The sequence below is a fragment of the Panthera pardus genome, unplaced genomic scaffold (genome assembly GCF_024362965.1).
Source record: "Panthera pardus isolate Hobbes unplaced genomic scaffold, ASM2436296v1 HiC_scaffold_15, whole genome shotgun sequence".
Lineage (NCBI taxonomy): Eukaryota > Metazoa > Chordata > Mammalia > Carnivora > Felidae > Panthera > Panthera pardus.
In genome coordinates, this window is record NW_026526710.1 from 48,064,911 (window position 1) to 48,082,036 (window position 17,126).

At 34.3% G+C, this 17,126-nt stretch overlaps 1 protein-coding gene across 5 annotated transcripts in view; it reads right to left on the bottom strand.

The window, feature by feature from the left end:
- The window catches only part of TRAPPC8 (trafficking protein particle complex subunit 8), an 82,138-nt gene that overhangs the window by 35,209 nt on the left and 29,803 nt on the right, over nt 1-17,126 (bottom strand). For 2 of the 5 annotated variants that reach the window (XM_053902529.1, XM_053902530.1), the window contains exons 11-15: nt 13,563-13,668; nt 7,135-7,155; nt 5,894-6,025; nt 1,970-2,194; nt 1,048-1,156 (exon numbers count right to left, since the gene is read on the bottom strand). In XM_053902529.1, coding sequence (XP_053758504.1) covers nt 1,048-1,156; nt 1,970-2,194; nt 5,894-6,025; nt 7,135-7,155; nt 13,563-13,668 — 593 coding nt within the window. The remainder of the gene's footprint in view (nt 1-1,047; nt 1,157-1,969; nt 2,195-5,893; nt 6,026-7,134; nt 7,156-13,562; nt 13,669-17,126) is intronic. The other 3 variants (XM_053902534.1, XM_053902532.1, XM_053902531.1) reach the window with 2 other exon arrangements.

Consider the following 17,126-nt stretch of genomic DNA (forward strand, 5'->3'; position numbering starts at 1 on the left):
TTGTATAAATATGCCAAAATTTATCAATTCATTTCCTGCTACTGTTTCACTTTTTTTTTTGCTGTTAACATCAATGTTGCCATAAACATCTTGATAAATATTTTTAAATAAAATACTAAATTAAATCTCAAGGAGAAATATAGTAAGCTTAAATATAAGAATACACAGAATCACAAATTTTACTCTAACATACATCAGTATATTTATACTCTTGGCCCAGTATACCATTCTAAGGTTCAATCCTAAGAAAATAAGCCTATATTTTAAAAAGTCTTACAACAAGGACAGCAGAATATTGGCAATTGTTCTCTGCTTCTGTGTACATTTGAAATTTCCATAATAAATTTAGTAAATTAATAAATTATAAATTAATAAATAATAAATTTCCATAATAAAAAGTTAACAAGTTTTATCCACAAGAACATCCATCACAATGTTTATATAAGAAAAAGAAGAAAATAGTCCAACTATATAAGACGCGAACATTACAGTACTTTGCAAGTACTGAATAAAGTATCTTACAGCCATTAACATTGTTCATTAAGATTACATAATAACATGGGAATGCCTGGGTGGCTCAGTTGGTTAAATATCTGATTTCGGCTCAGGTCACGATCTAATGATCTCATGGTTTGTGGATTCGAGACCCACGTCAGGCTCTGTACTCAGAGTTCTGAGCCTGGAGCCTCCTTCGGATTCTGTGTCTTTCTCTTTCTGCCCCTCTACTGCTTGTGCTCCCTCGCTCTCTCAAAAATAAAAAAACATTAAAAAAAAATTTTTTTTTAAGGTATGTAATAACATGGGCATTTTTCCTATTATGTGAGAAAACCCATTATAATTATAGCTATTTTGTTATTTTTAGCTTTTAGAGCCGGAAGAAAAACCACTGAAGTAGTGGTTATCTTCAAGGTGGCAGGATGGTGACATGGTACAGAGTTATTTATCTTCAAACATTCTTTAACAATTACAACATCATTTCTTAAATAAAGAAAAAAGCACTTAAAAAAATAGTCACTAGGTAAAAAGGCAAAATAAAATTTTACGAACCATCTGCTGGTCGTCTGTCGTGGCCAAAGAAAACCCGTGTGGCTGAACTGTTAATATACGGTAAAGGTAGCTGCGGTAAAGGGCCATCTGGTGACAGCTGACTTACGTTCTAGGAGAAATACAAAAGAAAAAAGTTTTTTTGAGAAAATTCCATTTCCTTCATATTTGCCTCCTCATTTTTTAATATGCAAGGTATTAAAAACATGTTAAGCAAGAATATTAAGGTTAACAATTAATAGTTTCACTTAATACATCAGTCATAAAATTTTAGGTCTCATTTATTCTGGCCCAAGAGAATCTTCCTAAAGTTACTCAGCTAGCTATTAGCTCTCTTTGGAAGTTAAAACTTCCAAATATTATTTTGGTGCACTTTACTTCCTGTGACTCATTACAGCATCCTATCTGCCAAAATTCTAACCCATATGATCTCAAATTAATAAAGTTTCTTAGAAAGAGGTATTTTTCTGCAGGACAGATAAAATATTCATTATCCATAGGTCTTGAGAAAAAAATTCACAACTTTCCACTTTTTCCGTAAAACAATGTTTTGTATTTTCTACCCTCTTGTCTCAGTGAAGTATTTTCTCACCAAGGGATGGTATGAGGACCCAATATAAAAAAATTTGCATGATTCAAAAAAAAGAAATAATGAAGAAATAGTCCAGAATGTTTTTAATTCCAATATAAATCAAATGCTTAATGAAATATTAAAATCCTCTTTTAAAGAAGTGTAGAAGAGCAATGCAACTCAGTTCTATGACCCAAGAGCATAGCCTGCCACACTTTATTATGGCAGATAAGTACATAAATTCTAAGAAAGCCATTTTATTAAACTCCTACTAGACACCACTGAATATGCTTTTTGCTGAAAGTAATAACTTAAATATAATTTTAATATCTAGTCCTGAAAATAAGTATTCACCTTGTAAACATAAAGATACTCTCTGAGGAAGGCCCCTTGTTGAGCAGCAGATTGTTTACTTTCATTGATTAAAATATGCCTAAAAGCAGACACAGCATTGTCCAGTTGCCTAAGGGTATAGGACTGGCGCCCAATAGTGAAGTTAATGTGATCCTCTGCCAGAGACCAGCCTTTTCCTTTGTAAACCTGCATGGCTTGACAATAACAGCGTAAAGCATGCTTTTTCTGTAAAAAAAAATAAACAAAGTATTACAATCTGAATTTCTCTTGGACTAGAAAAAACAAATACACACACGCATAATCACGTAACTGTTAATTGGTACTTCCTCTAACAGAGACTGGAATGATGAGGAAAATGAAACTAACATTTATGAAAACCCCGTTGCAATTATTACTAAAAACCAAGAGATCCTGAAGCAGGCAAGTTAATTGCTTTGTCCAAGGGCAGGAAGTCTAAGAAGTCAGAAATAATAAGGACTTTATAAAAAACCATCTGGGAGTTCTCAGAACGGCAGTATATGCAGTCATGAATCAGAGGCTTGGTTGTTAATGTTTTTTTTTTAATGTTTATTTATTTTTGAGAGAGACAGAGACAGAATGAGAGTGGGTTAGGGGCAGAGAGAGAGGGAGACACAGAATCCAAAGCAGGCTCCAGGCTCCAGCTGTCAGCACACAGCCCGAAGCGGGGCTTGAACTCACAAGCTGTGAGATCATCACCTGAGCTGAAGTCGGCCACTCAACTGACTGAGCCACCCAGGCGCCCCGGTTGTTATTTTATAACTGAGAACTATCTTACTAATTTTGTTATGATCATCTCTATACCACTGCATTGGGCTGAATGGATACCCCATATGTGTGTATATATGTATTTATATGTGTATACACATTTTTTAACTACTGTTTCACTTGGGAGTAAGAGTATGATATATTCTTTTTTTTTTTTTTTTTTTTTTTTTTTTTTTTGCCCACTGCTGCATCCTGCCACACCCGTGAGCAATTATTTGGCATTAATTACCTATCACTGCCACACTCTGAACTCAGACAACCTTTATCTTAAAACCTGGATTTGGTACCAAGGAAGAGGCTTCTCCCCACTCAACCTTTTGCTTCAGAGTATACTCTTATACCTCCTCTCCTCTCCAGGGTGGATTACAAACTTTTAGTATGTATATCCAAGACTGCTCGTTTTTTAAAAGAAATGTTTCCTTGTAAATAATTAAAACAAATCAAAATCATCTGCCACTTAATACCATAGAATTTAAGAACTCAGTATCTCTTTTGTGATATTCCTACAGAGATACCCAATTTGAATCTCATCATGAGGAAACACCAAACAAACCTAAATTGAGGGATACTCCACTAAAATAACTGGACTGTAATCTTCAAAACTATCAAGGTGATCAAGTCAAAGTATCTTTCTGAACAGGATCCTTATGCTATAAAGGACCATTTTTATGGGACAACTGTCAAAACCCACATGGGGTCTAAGGATGGGTGGTACTGTATTAGTACTAAGTTCTTGATTTGATGGTTGTATTATGGTTATATAGTAGAAAAAGTCTTGTTTCTAGGAAACAGGAAATAATGTCCTAAAGTATTTGGAGGTAATGAGGTACCAGGGAGACAACTATCAAACACTCAGGTAAAGTTTCTGAACTGTACTTGTAACATTTTTATAAGTTTGAGACTATTTCAAAATAATTTTAAAGTGATGTTTCTTGAAAACACCCCTAATCTCCATACTGCATTTAGTAAAAAGGAATACAAACAAGTCTTACAAACTAAGAGATACAGAGAAAAAATTGAATATGTCAAAATGCTGAGTTCAAGTACATTTTTAGGATTTCTTGGAAAAACACCCAACGAGATTTAAAAGGTAAAAAGGATTTAAAGTCTGCTTTTTAAAGTAAGAATTGAAAGACTGTCTAGGGGTATACTTGGACACATATACATATACCCTCCCCAGCAATTTTTTTTAAGTGTATTTATTATTCTGAGAGAGTGAGAGCAGGAGGGGCAGAGAGAGAACTGGAGAGAGAGAGTCTCAAGCAGGTTCCACACTGTCAGCGTGAAGCCTGAAGCCAAGGCTCGAACTCACAAACCCATGAGATCATGACCTGAGATGAAATCAAGAGTCGGACACAACTGATTGAGCCACCCAGGCACCCTCTCCCCAGCACTTCCTTAAAAATTTTTTTTTTACTAATTATCATAAAAAAAATTTACTAATTTTAATCTTTGGTAATGCCAGTTCCTTTTTTTTAAATGCCTTTCACTAGTTGATAATCATAATGGAAATCTAATGGGAAAAAAAACCTATAAAAAATTTCTAGGGGCGCCTGGGTGGCTCAGTCAGTTGAGTATACAACTCTTGATTTCAGCTCAGTTCATGTTCTTGCAGTTGTGAGATCAAGCCCCACGTCAGGCTCTGCAATGGGCATGGAGCCTGCTTGAGATTCTCTCCCTCCCTCCCTTTCTACCTCTCCCCAGCTTGCGCTCTCATGCATAGGCTCTCTCTCTCTTAAAAAATAAAAAAAAAGGAAAAAGGAAAAATTTCTAGGGACAAGATAAGCAATCCAGCACAAATTCTCAGGGAGGACTGAGAAATGGCATTACTATACACACATACCTCCTCTACTGTCCTCTCATCCTTGCCAACAACACACATTTTAATGGAAATGTCATGAAAAGTTGGTGCTTCTCAGAAACAATTTGGCCTCAGTCACAACTGTTTGTGTTCTACGTCCTACCTTCCCAGGAAGATACTGTTCTTGACCAACTTCAATAGGATATGTATTTGCTTTTCCAACAGAAAAGCATTTCTAGTCATGCTTTCAGCTGCTACATACTGTCTGAGAAAGAGGTTCAGGGTCTATATAGAATGTTCTCAAAATACAAAACCGGGTACCCTGGAATCATTAACTCCACGATATAACTATAGTTAGATTACTGAGCCAAATAGTAAATGTATGTCAACCTACCACAAATGTAGCCATTTTTAATTTGCTATGCATTTCCTAGAAGCAATATGCCCTACAATTTCAGAAGATGAAATATGTGTGGCTATTTCCAGTTCCAATGACATCATCATGTTCACAAATGAAACCATTCACAAAAGTGGACAAAGATGTGGAAAAAGAATGACTTGTTTTTAATAAGAGACAATGGACCATTCCCAATGAGGTATATAATTTTCCTCCCAAGCAAAGGGAACCACATACTTTATACATTTTGTAAATTTTTTAACTTTTAACTTTTTTATTTTGAAAGAGAGACAGAGACAGAGACAGACAGGAACACAGGGAGGATTCTTCAATCCACATTTCTATCCACCATTTACTACTGCTACCACTCTGCCTCCAGCAAAGTCCCTCCAACTAATGCTTAAAGAGGCAACTGGGGCTGGAGAAACTGCTCTAAATTAATCGATCTAAATTAAAGATCTCTCCAACCCAACTGCTTCCAGGTACGAGAGAGAGATGATTTCTACTCATTAAATATTTAGTAAATATCATTATAAGGCACTTTGAGAGGTAACAGGAGACTAGAGCTGAAGTAGGGACAGTCCAACCACTGTGAAGGATAATTAAAACTGGTTGAATACATTCAGTATATTGGAACTTTCACATATATACTTTGATTTAAGCTCACAAAACTTTGGGAGAATTTTCAAATTTTATAAATACAAAACCTGAGGCTCAGAGAAGTAACCCAGGTCATGTTGTGAGTAGAAGATCAAGACTGAAGCCCACATTTACCTAAATCCAAATCTCATGCCCTTACCAATATAACAAAATTTACTTCCATTTTTAGGATTAATTTTAAATCATAAAAAATTGACAAATGACATATATTTATAAAATACATAACAAACTGTAACAAAAATTAAAATAATAATTTATTTGTTAAATAAAATGCACTCACTTGCCCTGCTTTACTAAACCGATGTCCTGCCAGTATCATATGAAATGCGTATTTTCTAACCATGGGGCTCTTCATGTTTATAAAGCAATGTGCCGCCTGTTCCAAAAGAAGTGCACTTCGAAGATCAGAATCCTATTGAATGTTTAAGAGAAAATAAGGTTAGTTTCACAAAATTAAAAGTAAAAAGATAACTGGTAAAAAAATATTTACTTTCTAAAAACAATATAAGCATATGCACTTTAACTTAAGAGTATCTGAGGGTAGAGATCAAGGGGCAATCTAATCTTGATGATTCTTTCTTCCAATAAGCATGAACTTTTCTTAAAATCGTTCAAAACATTCTCTACCATGAAATATTTTCTTTTGTTTTTCATAAAGCCAAATGTGTGGTTATGATATGTACCCTGTAATAAATCTCTGAAGAAATGTAATCCCTTTTCGGGGCGCCTGGGTGGCTCAGTCAGTTAAGCGTCCGACTTCAGCTCAGGTCATGATCTCACACTCCGTGAGTTCGAGCCCCACGTCAGGCTCTGTGCTGACAGCTCAGAGCCTGGAGCCTGCTTTGGATTCTGTGTCTCCCTCCCCCTCTGCCCTTCCCCTGCTCATGCTCTCTCTCTGTCTCAAAAATATACAAAAGAAATGTAATCCTTTTTCAAATGGCAAAGAAAAAAGTATATAAACTGAGAATTTAATACAGGTATACTGAATAAAGATAAACCAGAAAAGAGAATGCAGAAAACAATAGATTCACAATTATCTAATTTCTTCCGGAAACTGATCTGTGACATCCAATAGCCTATTTCCATCCAAGAAAAAAAGGAAAGATAAAAAGAGAATGTGTATAGATTATGAAATAATCCAATCTACTACTTTATCCTCTATTAACTTTACTGGATTTAAAAGCAATTCTCAATTTTTGCTTAATTCAAGAATGTCAAAATGACTGCTTTTCATTAAAAAATTTAGAAGGCTTTTCCCTTCAAAGATTATCACCTACTATTAGTATTATTAGTAAATGGTACAACTCAAATTAGTTTCCGCTTCAACAGACTCTTACAACAGTGTCTACAAAAACCACATACCGCATTTACATCCTCACCCATAAGGACAACCTTTCAAATGAAAGAGCCATCATCACTTTACAAATAACTGAGAAAGTAGTGAAGGTTGCTGATCAAGCATCAACAACATTTTCACCAAAACTTTCTCTAGGTTTTCAGCTGTTCTCAAGCTGAACTTACCATGCCCTTCCATGTGTTCTGCTGCCATTATTTTCCCCAGGGAAAGTTGAAAACAGAAAACATTTACTTTAAATGCAATAATGTCAACAAATTATAGTTACATCAAATAGTGCTCATAATCAGTGTAATCAGTGATTATAACTATCTCTGCAGCAATCACAAAATTAGAGTGGAAACAGATCTGAGGGAAAAATCTAGAAAGCATCCAGTAAATGGCAGATATTATTTCAACCCCCTTGTGACAAAAACTAAGTATCTGATCAGGTGTTTTTTTCTAAGTAAGATCCCAAAGCTAGTAAGTGGGAAAATCAGGAACGTACAATTAACAAGCAGTTCTTATCCAAGGGTTTACATCAGAATTACTTAAGGCAGCTAGGGAGTATACTTTTTTTATTTTTTAGGAAAATGTTTTCTTTAAAAATACTTTTTTCTAAAAGAATAAATGTTCAGAAAAAAAAAAAGTGAACATCTTTCTTTCCTACCCCATGCCTCATCTGACTTTCCAGAGGTACCTACACAGTTACCAGCTTGGTGTTGGTGTTTGTCATTTCTCTCGCTCCATATTTGTTTTTATGTAATACATAGTTTTCTAAAAATGCAATACTTTTTTATACATAAATGGTATTATACAGAATATTCTTTATCTCGTTTTTTGACTTACAATAATATCACGGACATTTTTCCAAGACACCTACATCTCTTATTTCTTTTAAAGCTACATTGTATCCTGTTATATAAATACACCATAATTTTATTAATACAGTGTCCAACTGATTTAATATTGCTTCAGAATTTTGTTACTACAAAAAAATACTTTGATAAACATCTTTACAAAATCATTTTTGAGTAATTATACATTTTTATTAGACACATTTCCGGAAGTAGAACTGGTTAGTTAATGAAAGCTATGTATATAGTTCAAATTCTAGCCAACAGAACCAAACTACTACAAAAAAAAGTAATACCAACATATAGTCATCTCAACAGAGAATGAGTGTATGTTTTCTATTCCACTCAGCCAAAAATCATTTAAGTTTTTTTTTACCTCTTTAATTAAAAAAAAAAAAAAAAAAACACTTTGCTCAACATACATTGACTACTAAGGCTGGTAATCTTTTCATACGTTTAAGGATCTTTGTATTTTTTCTGTGAATTACCCATTTATACTCTTTTTGTGAATGGGTTTTTGTGATTATGGGGTTTCTAAAAGCCCTTTGTATGCTTAATCAATATTAGGTCTTTGTCATACATTTGCATTAATATTTCCCAGTTTTTACATGAAAGAGTTTATTTAGTAGTCAAGCATACTATCTTTTGCCTTTATAGCTTCAAAATACTGCATCAAACTAAGAAAGGATGGTATCATTCCTAGATTAAAAAAAAAATGTTTTCCTACATATTCTGTTAGGTTGTTTTTCTATATTATAACTTAATCAAGCTATAATTATATTATCATGTAACAAGTAAGACAGGAATCCAACCTCAAACAGTTAGATGTCACAATACTATTTGGTGAATAACCTAACATTCCCCACTAGTTTTAATGATACCTAATCATATGTTGTATTTAAATTCTCATTCTATTCCATTACTCTGTCTCTTTTTATCACTGTAAAAAGTTTCAATTTCTGTAGCTTTGTAACATTTTAATATCTGGAAAAGCAATTCCCTCTAATTACTTCTTCTATTTCAGAATTTTATTTAGGCTTCTCAATAGTATTTCACAGGTTTTTTTAAGTGCTATAAATTAAGTCTATACCTAGTAATGTGCAAGTGAACACACGCTGGCACATACAAACATACAGCATAAATACATATATATGTTTTTTAATTGCCTATGAGGCTTCATTAAACTCAAAAACTTGGAAGGGCAGCAATCCTGGACATTTTGATTAAGATAAGGAACACGCCTTAGAATCTTTGATGGTATGTAAATGATTCTAATGTATAACCCAATTGAGACCAGGACAGTAAACCCTCAGCACAGTCAAAATTAATACTCAAGGGCTGACCAATTTAGAAGAGACCTGGAAGTCCATGGCATATTATTAATTTAGTTGAAGCAAAATTTGACTCTTGAATCCAGTATGGCAGTTGTCTGAAAAAGAATCAGTCTGCTGTGCTGAATGCCCTACACTCATGACTCACTGCAACTTTGTTCTTTAGTAGTCCCTATCGCTTACAGTGACACCTAAAGGAGAAAAAACATTCCCCTGAAACCAAAAAAATAGCCCCGCAAAGAATCACAACTGCCATCAGTGTTGATGGAAGAAAAATGAAAGGATTTCACAGAGTGACAGTTTTATCTAGAAAGCAGAGGCTTTGAATGAATTGAATAAAATTTTATTTCAGTGGTAGTTCACATCTATGATATGAACAAGTCTATTACATACGCTCCATAAGGAACTAAGAAAAAAATATCTGATACTACAGAACTGATACAGGTACTGGTGGCACAAACTTAAAGGAATCAAATCTCAAGGATGGCTTTCAGATTTTTTCTTTGGGTAACTATGAAGTTAGTAGGAAAGGTGCTATAAGCTGATGAGTTTACCACAGGAACAGTTCCTGCCAAGGTGAAGAACCTTGTAAAAACTATTAACTATCCCAGATAGTAAAAAAACAAAAAAACAAAAAACTGATTTACTGTGTTTAAATGCAGTAACAGACAAAGGGGCTATTAAGACCAGAATAAATGTTCAGCACAGAAACAAAGACATAAGTAGAAGAAAAGCATCATATCTTAAGCACCAAATTCAGACACGCTGTCCTGTGTGGTGGTAAATGTGGCATATTATATCATTAGCTGGGTTTGCTCTGTCATCCTGAGAATCCCAGGGCATAACAATAGTAAGATCCACTTGCCCATAAATTTGCAGTCCAAAAAATAAAGCCAGAAGAATTTTCGCTAGATAATTTTTATTCAAGCTCCTAAAGCATAAATTCCCTTTATATTCACTGATAATTCCTAGACTGAAAAACAGCAACATATTCAAACCCACATTAAGATTATTTATTACAATACAGAACATCATCGCCCTCAAGCGTCTACATGTTCAGCTCTACCAAATAATTTATGTCTAGCAACTATTCATATTGATCAGTTGTCAATGCAATATCAATTACTCAACATCGTTAATATCATCCCTTAACCTAATTAGTTAACCTTTTTAGAGTAATTAATGGTTCAGCTCAACAAATACAGGTAAATTATATACCATGTGCCAAGGCCAGTGCTAGGCACAAAAGACAAAAATGTAGAAGACAACACAGTTCCCTACCCTCAGGAACTTAAATATGATTTCCAGTATTACATGACAAGTCAGGTCTTCCAGCATTATATGAGAGGGGAGGATAGAGACACAGGATAACCTGGGGCACTGCAGATAACTATCTTTAGGACAAGACTGATATAAGGACTTGTAGACAAGGTGAACAAAGAGGAAAAGGGCCACAGTCCAGAAGGACATCAAGGACATGAACCAAGACAGCAGTAGGAAGGACTTAAAGTAGAGGGAGTATATTATTTGGAGATACGGAAAGAAAATAACAAAAACAAAAAACACCCAACTGGATTAGTGATAGGACAGGAGAATACAGGCACCTCTCAGTTTCTGTGCTGAGCAAACAAGGACTAGATGGTTATACCATAATTTTAAATCATGATCAACAAGGTAAGAAGGTTTCTGTGTTTAGATATGTTAACTTAAGGTGTTTTAGAAACATCCAAGTAGGTAAGTCTAAAAGGCAGCTGGCATTACAAATCTATAAACCTCAAAGAGATCAGTGTTGAAGACAGATTTAAGAGTAAAAATCATCACTAAGAACTGACCACACCCAAAAATGTGTAGAGTAAAAAGTACAGCAGTCCAAGGATTAAAACCATAGGGTATATTAACATTTAAAAGGCAAACAAAGGAGGTGCTTGATTTTGTTCTTTTGCTCTTAAGCATTCATCTAAAAAAAAAAGCCTATCTTTAACCATACTCACAAAATCACTACCATTGTACTTTACAAGCCAGGAGTCAATGCAACTTAATAATATCTGTTGTAAACCTTCACCAGCAACTATAAATGGATTACTTTTTCTGTCTTTTGAAATATTCATAATATAGATTATTTTCAGTGCTTAAGATTATTGTTTTTAAAAGTTCATACTAGTGAAAACAAGATTAAAAAGTCCTCAGTGATTACTCATTTTAAGTATCAACTGTATATGAGAATGATGCACATGTATGTTGCTTTAAATATTGTTATACATAAGAAAACAATTCCATTTACAACTGCACCAAAAAGAATAAAATACCTAGGAATAAACTTAACCAAAGAGGTGAAAGACCTGTACTCTGAAAACTGTAAAATACTGATGAAAGAAACTGAAGATGACACAAACGAATGGAAAGTTAATCCATGCTCATATACTGGAAGAATTACTGTTGTTAAAATTACCATACTTCCCAAAGCAATCTACAGATTCAATGCAATTCCCATCAAAACACCAATAGCATTTTTCACAGAAATAGAACAAACAATACTAAAATTTGTGGAACCACAGAAGACCCTGAATAGCCAAAGCAATCTTGAGAAAAAAGAACAAAGCTGGAGGTATCACAATCCCAGATTTCAAGATACACTACAAAGCTTTAAAAATCAAAACAGCACGGTACTGGCACAAAAATGAGATATACAGACCAATGGAATAGAATAGACATCTCCAAAATAAAAGCCATCCTTATATGATCAATGATCTATCTATTTAATCTATGATAAAGGAGGCAATAAAATACAATGGGGAAAAGTCTCTTAAATAAATGCTGCTGGGAAAACTGGACAGCTACATGCAAAAAGAATGAAACTGGACCACTTTCTTTACACCACTCAAAAATAAACTCAAAATAGATTAAAGACCTAAATGTGAGATCTGAAACCATAAAAATCCTAGAAGAGAATGCAGTAATTTCTCTGTCATCGACCATGACAAGGTTTTTCTAGATATGTCTCTTTTTTTGTATAGGGCAAGGGAAACAAAAGCAAAAATAAACTATTGGGACTGTTATCAAAATAAAAAGTTTTGCACAGTGAAAAAACTGTCAACAAAAAGGCAAGCTACTGAATGGGAGAAGATATCTGCGAATAATATAACCAATAAGAGGATAATAGCCAAAATATATAAAGAACTTACACTAACTCAACATCAAAAAATAAACAATCCCATTGAAAGTGGTGTAGAGGACCTGAACAGACATTTATCCAAAGAAGACATACAGATGGTCAACAGATACTTGAAATGATACTCAACATCACTCATCATTAAGGAAATGCAAATCACAATTACAACGAGACATCACCTGTCAGAATGGCTAAACTCAATAACACAAGAAACAACAAGTGTTGGTGAGGATGTGGAAAAAAGGGAAACCTTGTGCACTGTTGAGAATGCAAACTGGTACAGCCACTGCGGAAAATAATATGGAGTTCCTCAGAAAGTTAAAAATGGAACTACCCTATGATCCACTAATCACACTACTGGGTATTTATTTTCCCAAAGAATACAAAAACACTAATTTGAAAGGATATATGCACCCCTTGTTTATTGCAGCTTTACAACAGCTAAGGTACGGAAGCAACCCAAGCGTCCACTAGTAGACAAATGGATACTTATATACAAAAGGGAATATTACACAGCCATAAAAAAGAATGAACTCTTGCCATCTGCAACAACATATAGATGGACCTAGAGGATATTATGTGAAGTGAAAAAAGTCAGACTGAGAAAATCAAATACCATATAACTTCATTCATATGTAGAAACTTAAAACAAATGAATAAATAAAAAGCAGAATCAGAGCTATAAATACAGAGAACAAATTGATGGCTGCCAGAGGGAAAGGGTTGGGGAAATGGGCAAAAATGGATCAAAAGGGATGGGCGATACAGGCTTCCAGTTATGGAATAAGTCATATCATAGGGAATAGTCAATGATACTGTAATAGTGCTGTATGTGACAGATGGTAACTACACTTGTGGTGAGCACAGTATAATGTATAGAGAAGTTGAATCCTGTGTTGTATATCTGAAATTAATGTAACATTGTATGTCAGCTATACTCAAAGTAAAAAATTTTAAAAGAAAAATAATCTAAATAAATAAATAGTAATACATAAGTCAGAATCTAATTCACAGAAGATGGACAATATATGTTTGTGGTTAATAATAGCATAGACTTAAAATTTAGAAATAAAATAAATTCTCAAAATATTTATGAAATATCACATTTAAAATTAATTCAACAAATAGCTAAAGTAGCATAGTGTAAATTCCCAAAAGGAAATTCCCCTCTACTTTTATGTTTTGCACACCCTTTCAAGAAAAAAGACACACTTTTTAAAATTTATAAAGTGTTATTAAAGTAAATACATTTTCAGTACCTCACTGGTCAACCGTATTAGGAGAGCTGCGGCCTCTGAATATTTGCTTTGGCTTTTTAAGATTTCAGCACTAAGCAATACACATCTTTCAGCCAATACCATATTCCTAAAGAAAAAAAGACAAGAAAAATATAATTAGCACTACAATAATATCTTAATACATCATAGTAACCATGTGTTAAATAAAAGTTCCAATTCTAGTTTTTGAGTAAAAAGAAATCCATGTTCTTGTTTTCCACTTACCAAAAGGTTAAAAAGAAAACTTCAAAGAATTCTCATAAGTATTCAAAACTTTTGATCATCATATAATTTCATGGTAAGAATACAGTGCAAAGTCACATTTTCTATACACAAAACACTAGAACCTAAATGGTATATTTGAACCAGCTGCTGGTTAACAAATAAAACTTGCTATGAACACAAAAGAATACATACATTTCACCATATTTCTTTCTCTTTCCTCATTGCAAACTGTGGTTATGTGTGTTTTAATTTACGGCTACTTCTGGGAATACTTAAGTGTTTTCCATCTAGTAGTACCATTGAGATATTTCAATTGGAGATAACACGAGGGGCAGTGATGCCTAATTGATTCTTAAGCAAAATCTTTGTAAAAACACACAATCAGCTGATTTTTCGTCATGGACTACTATCATCAATAATTAAAAATAATAAAATATCATTATTAAAAATAATAAAATAGAGGCGTATGAGTGGCTCCATTGGTTAGGCGTCTGACCCTTGATTTCGGCTCAGGTTATAATCTCATAGTCATGAAATTGAGCCCTGTGTTGGCCTCTGCAGCAGGCGTGGAGCCTGCTTTTAAGATTCTCTCTATCCCTCACACTCTGCCCCTCCTTCTCTGTCTCTAAAAAAAAAATAATAATAAATTAAAATATTCTTACTATGAAATTATAAGATGGAATGCTTCTGCTGGGAAATAGCAAAGTTTTTTATTTTAATTTTCTAATCCTTATATCAAAATTGGCCTTAAAATTGCACAGATTACTAACTTGAAGGTCATTCTGAACAGTGATATTTTAAAAATACAATTTTCTACTTCCAAAAGTTATCTGCCTTAAGCTTACTACAAATCATGTTTTCTTAGGTATTTATAAACATCTAAGGTTATTTTAATGAACACAAAAGACTAACTCCTAATTAGTAACATCTACTCATATATAATATGCTCTCTTCTTTTTTTTTAAGTATATTGATTTTGAGAGAGAGAGAAAGAGAGTGGGAGGGGGGCAGAGAGAGAGAGAGGAAGACAGAGAATTCCAAGCAGGCTACACACCATCAGCACACAGCCCCATGTGGGGCCAGAACTCACAAACCATGACATCATGACCTGAGCCGAAGTCCAATGCTTAACCTACTGAGCCACCCAGGCACCCCTTAAATATGCTCATTTCTTAACCAGTTTTAAGTAAACTTTATAAACACTCTTACATCTTACACTATTGTTTTACTTATTTTTGTTTGATTCCTCACCTATGTTCTCCATGTGGTCAGTTATTAGGTTACAACGCTACCAAGTCCAAGATTTGATTAATTTGTTTATTCAAGCAACATTTAAAAAAATCATTTTGGGGGTGCCTGAGTGGCTCAGTCGGTTGAGCGTCTGAGTTCGGCTCAGGTCATGATCTCGCAGCTTGTGAGTTCGAGCCCCACGTCAGGCTCTGTGCTGACAGCTCAGAGTCTTGAGCCTGCTTCAGATTCTGTGTCTCTCCATCTCTTGGCCCCTCCCCTGCTCATGCTCTGTGTCTCTCTGTCTCTCGATAATAAACGTTACAAAAAAATTTTTTTCTTTAATCATTTGTGTTCATATTTGCAAATCAATCAATGTGATACATCACATCAACAAAAGGTATAAAAACCATGTGATCATTTCAATAGATGCAGAACAAGCATCTGACAAAGTAAAACGTCCAGTCACGATAAAAACCCTCAAACAAAGTAAGTTTAGAGGAACATACCTCAACATAATAAAGTCCTTATATGAAAACCAACAGCAAACATCACACTCAGTGTATGAGTTTTTTTCCTAAGGTCAGGAACAATACAAGGATGTCCACTCTCACCACCTTTATTCAACACAGCAGTGGAAGTCCTAACCTCAACACTCACACAACAAAAAGGAATAAAGGGCATCCAAATAGGCAAGGAAGAAGTAAAACTTTCACTATTTGCAGATGACATGATACTATACATAGAAAACCTGAAAGACTCCACCAAAAAACTACTAGAACGATGAATGAATTCAGTACAGTTGCAGGATATAAATCCACTGCATTTCTATACACCAATAATGAAATAGCAGAAAGACAAATAAAAAAAAAATCCATTTACAACTGTCACAAAAATAATAAAATACCTAGGAATAAACTTACCCAGAGAGATAAAAGACCTGTATTCTAAAAACTGTAAAACACTGATGAAAGAAAGTGAAGACAACACAAACAAACGAAAAGACAATCCATACTCATGGATTGAAAGAACAAATACTGTTAAAATGTCTATACTATCCAAATCAATCTACAGATTTAATGCAATCCCTTTCAAAATACCCACAGCATTTTTCATAGAACTGGAATAAATAATCCTAAAATTTATATGGAACAGAACCTGAATAGCCAAAGCAAGCTTGAATAAAGAGGAATAAAACTGGAGATATCACAATTCCAGAGTTCAAGTTTTATTATAAAGCTGCAGTAATCAGGGTGGCTGCAGCCTGGGTGACTCAGTCGGTTAAGTGTCTGACTCTTGATCTCGGCTCAGGTCATGATCTCACGGTTCATGTGTTCAAGTCCCATGTTGCACTACGCACTGTCAGCGCAGAGCCTGTTTGGGATTCACTCTCTCCCTCTCTCTGTCCCTCCCCAACTCACACTCACTCCCTCTCTAAATAAATAAATAAATAAATAAATAAATAAATAAATAAATAAATAAATAAATAAGAAAGAAAGAAAGAAAGACTGAAAAAAAAATAAAGCTGTAGTAATCAAAACAGTATGGCACTGGCACAAAAACAGACACATGGATCACTGGAACACAACAGAAAGCCCAGAAATAAACTCACAATTACATGGTCAACGAATCTTTGATAAACGAGGCACGAATATGCAATGGGAAAAAGTCTCTTCAACAAATGGTATTGGGAAAATTGAACAACTACCTGCAAAAGATTGAAACTGGACCACTTTCTTATACCACACACAAAAATAAACTCAAAATGGATTAAGGACCTAAATGTAAGTCCTGAAACTATAAAAATCCAAGAAGAGAGCATAGGCAGTAACTTCTCTGACACTGGCCACAGGAACATCTTTGTAGATATCTCCCAAGGCAAGGGAAACAAAAGCAAAAATACAATATTGAGACTACATCAAAATAAAAAGCTTCTGTACAGCAAAGGAAACCAACCACACTAAAAAACAATCTACTGAATGGAAGATATTTGCAAATGACCTGATAAAGGATTAGTACCTAAAATATATAAAGAACATATATAACTCAACACCAAATACAATTAAGCATCAATCCAATTAAAAAATGGGCAGG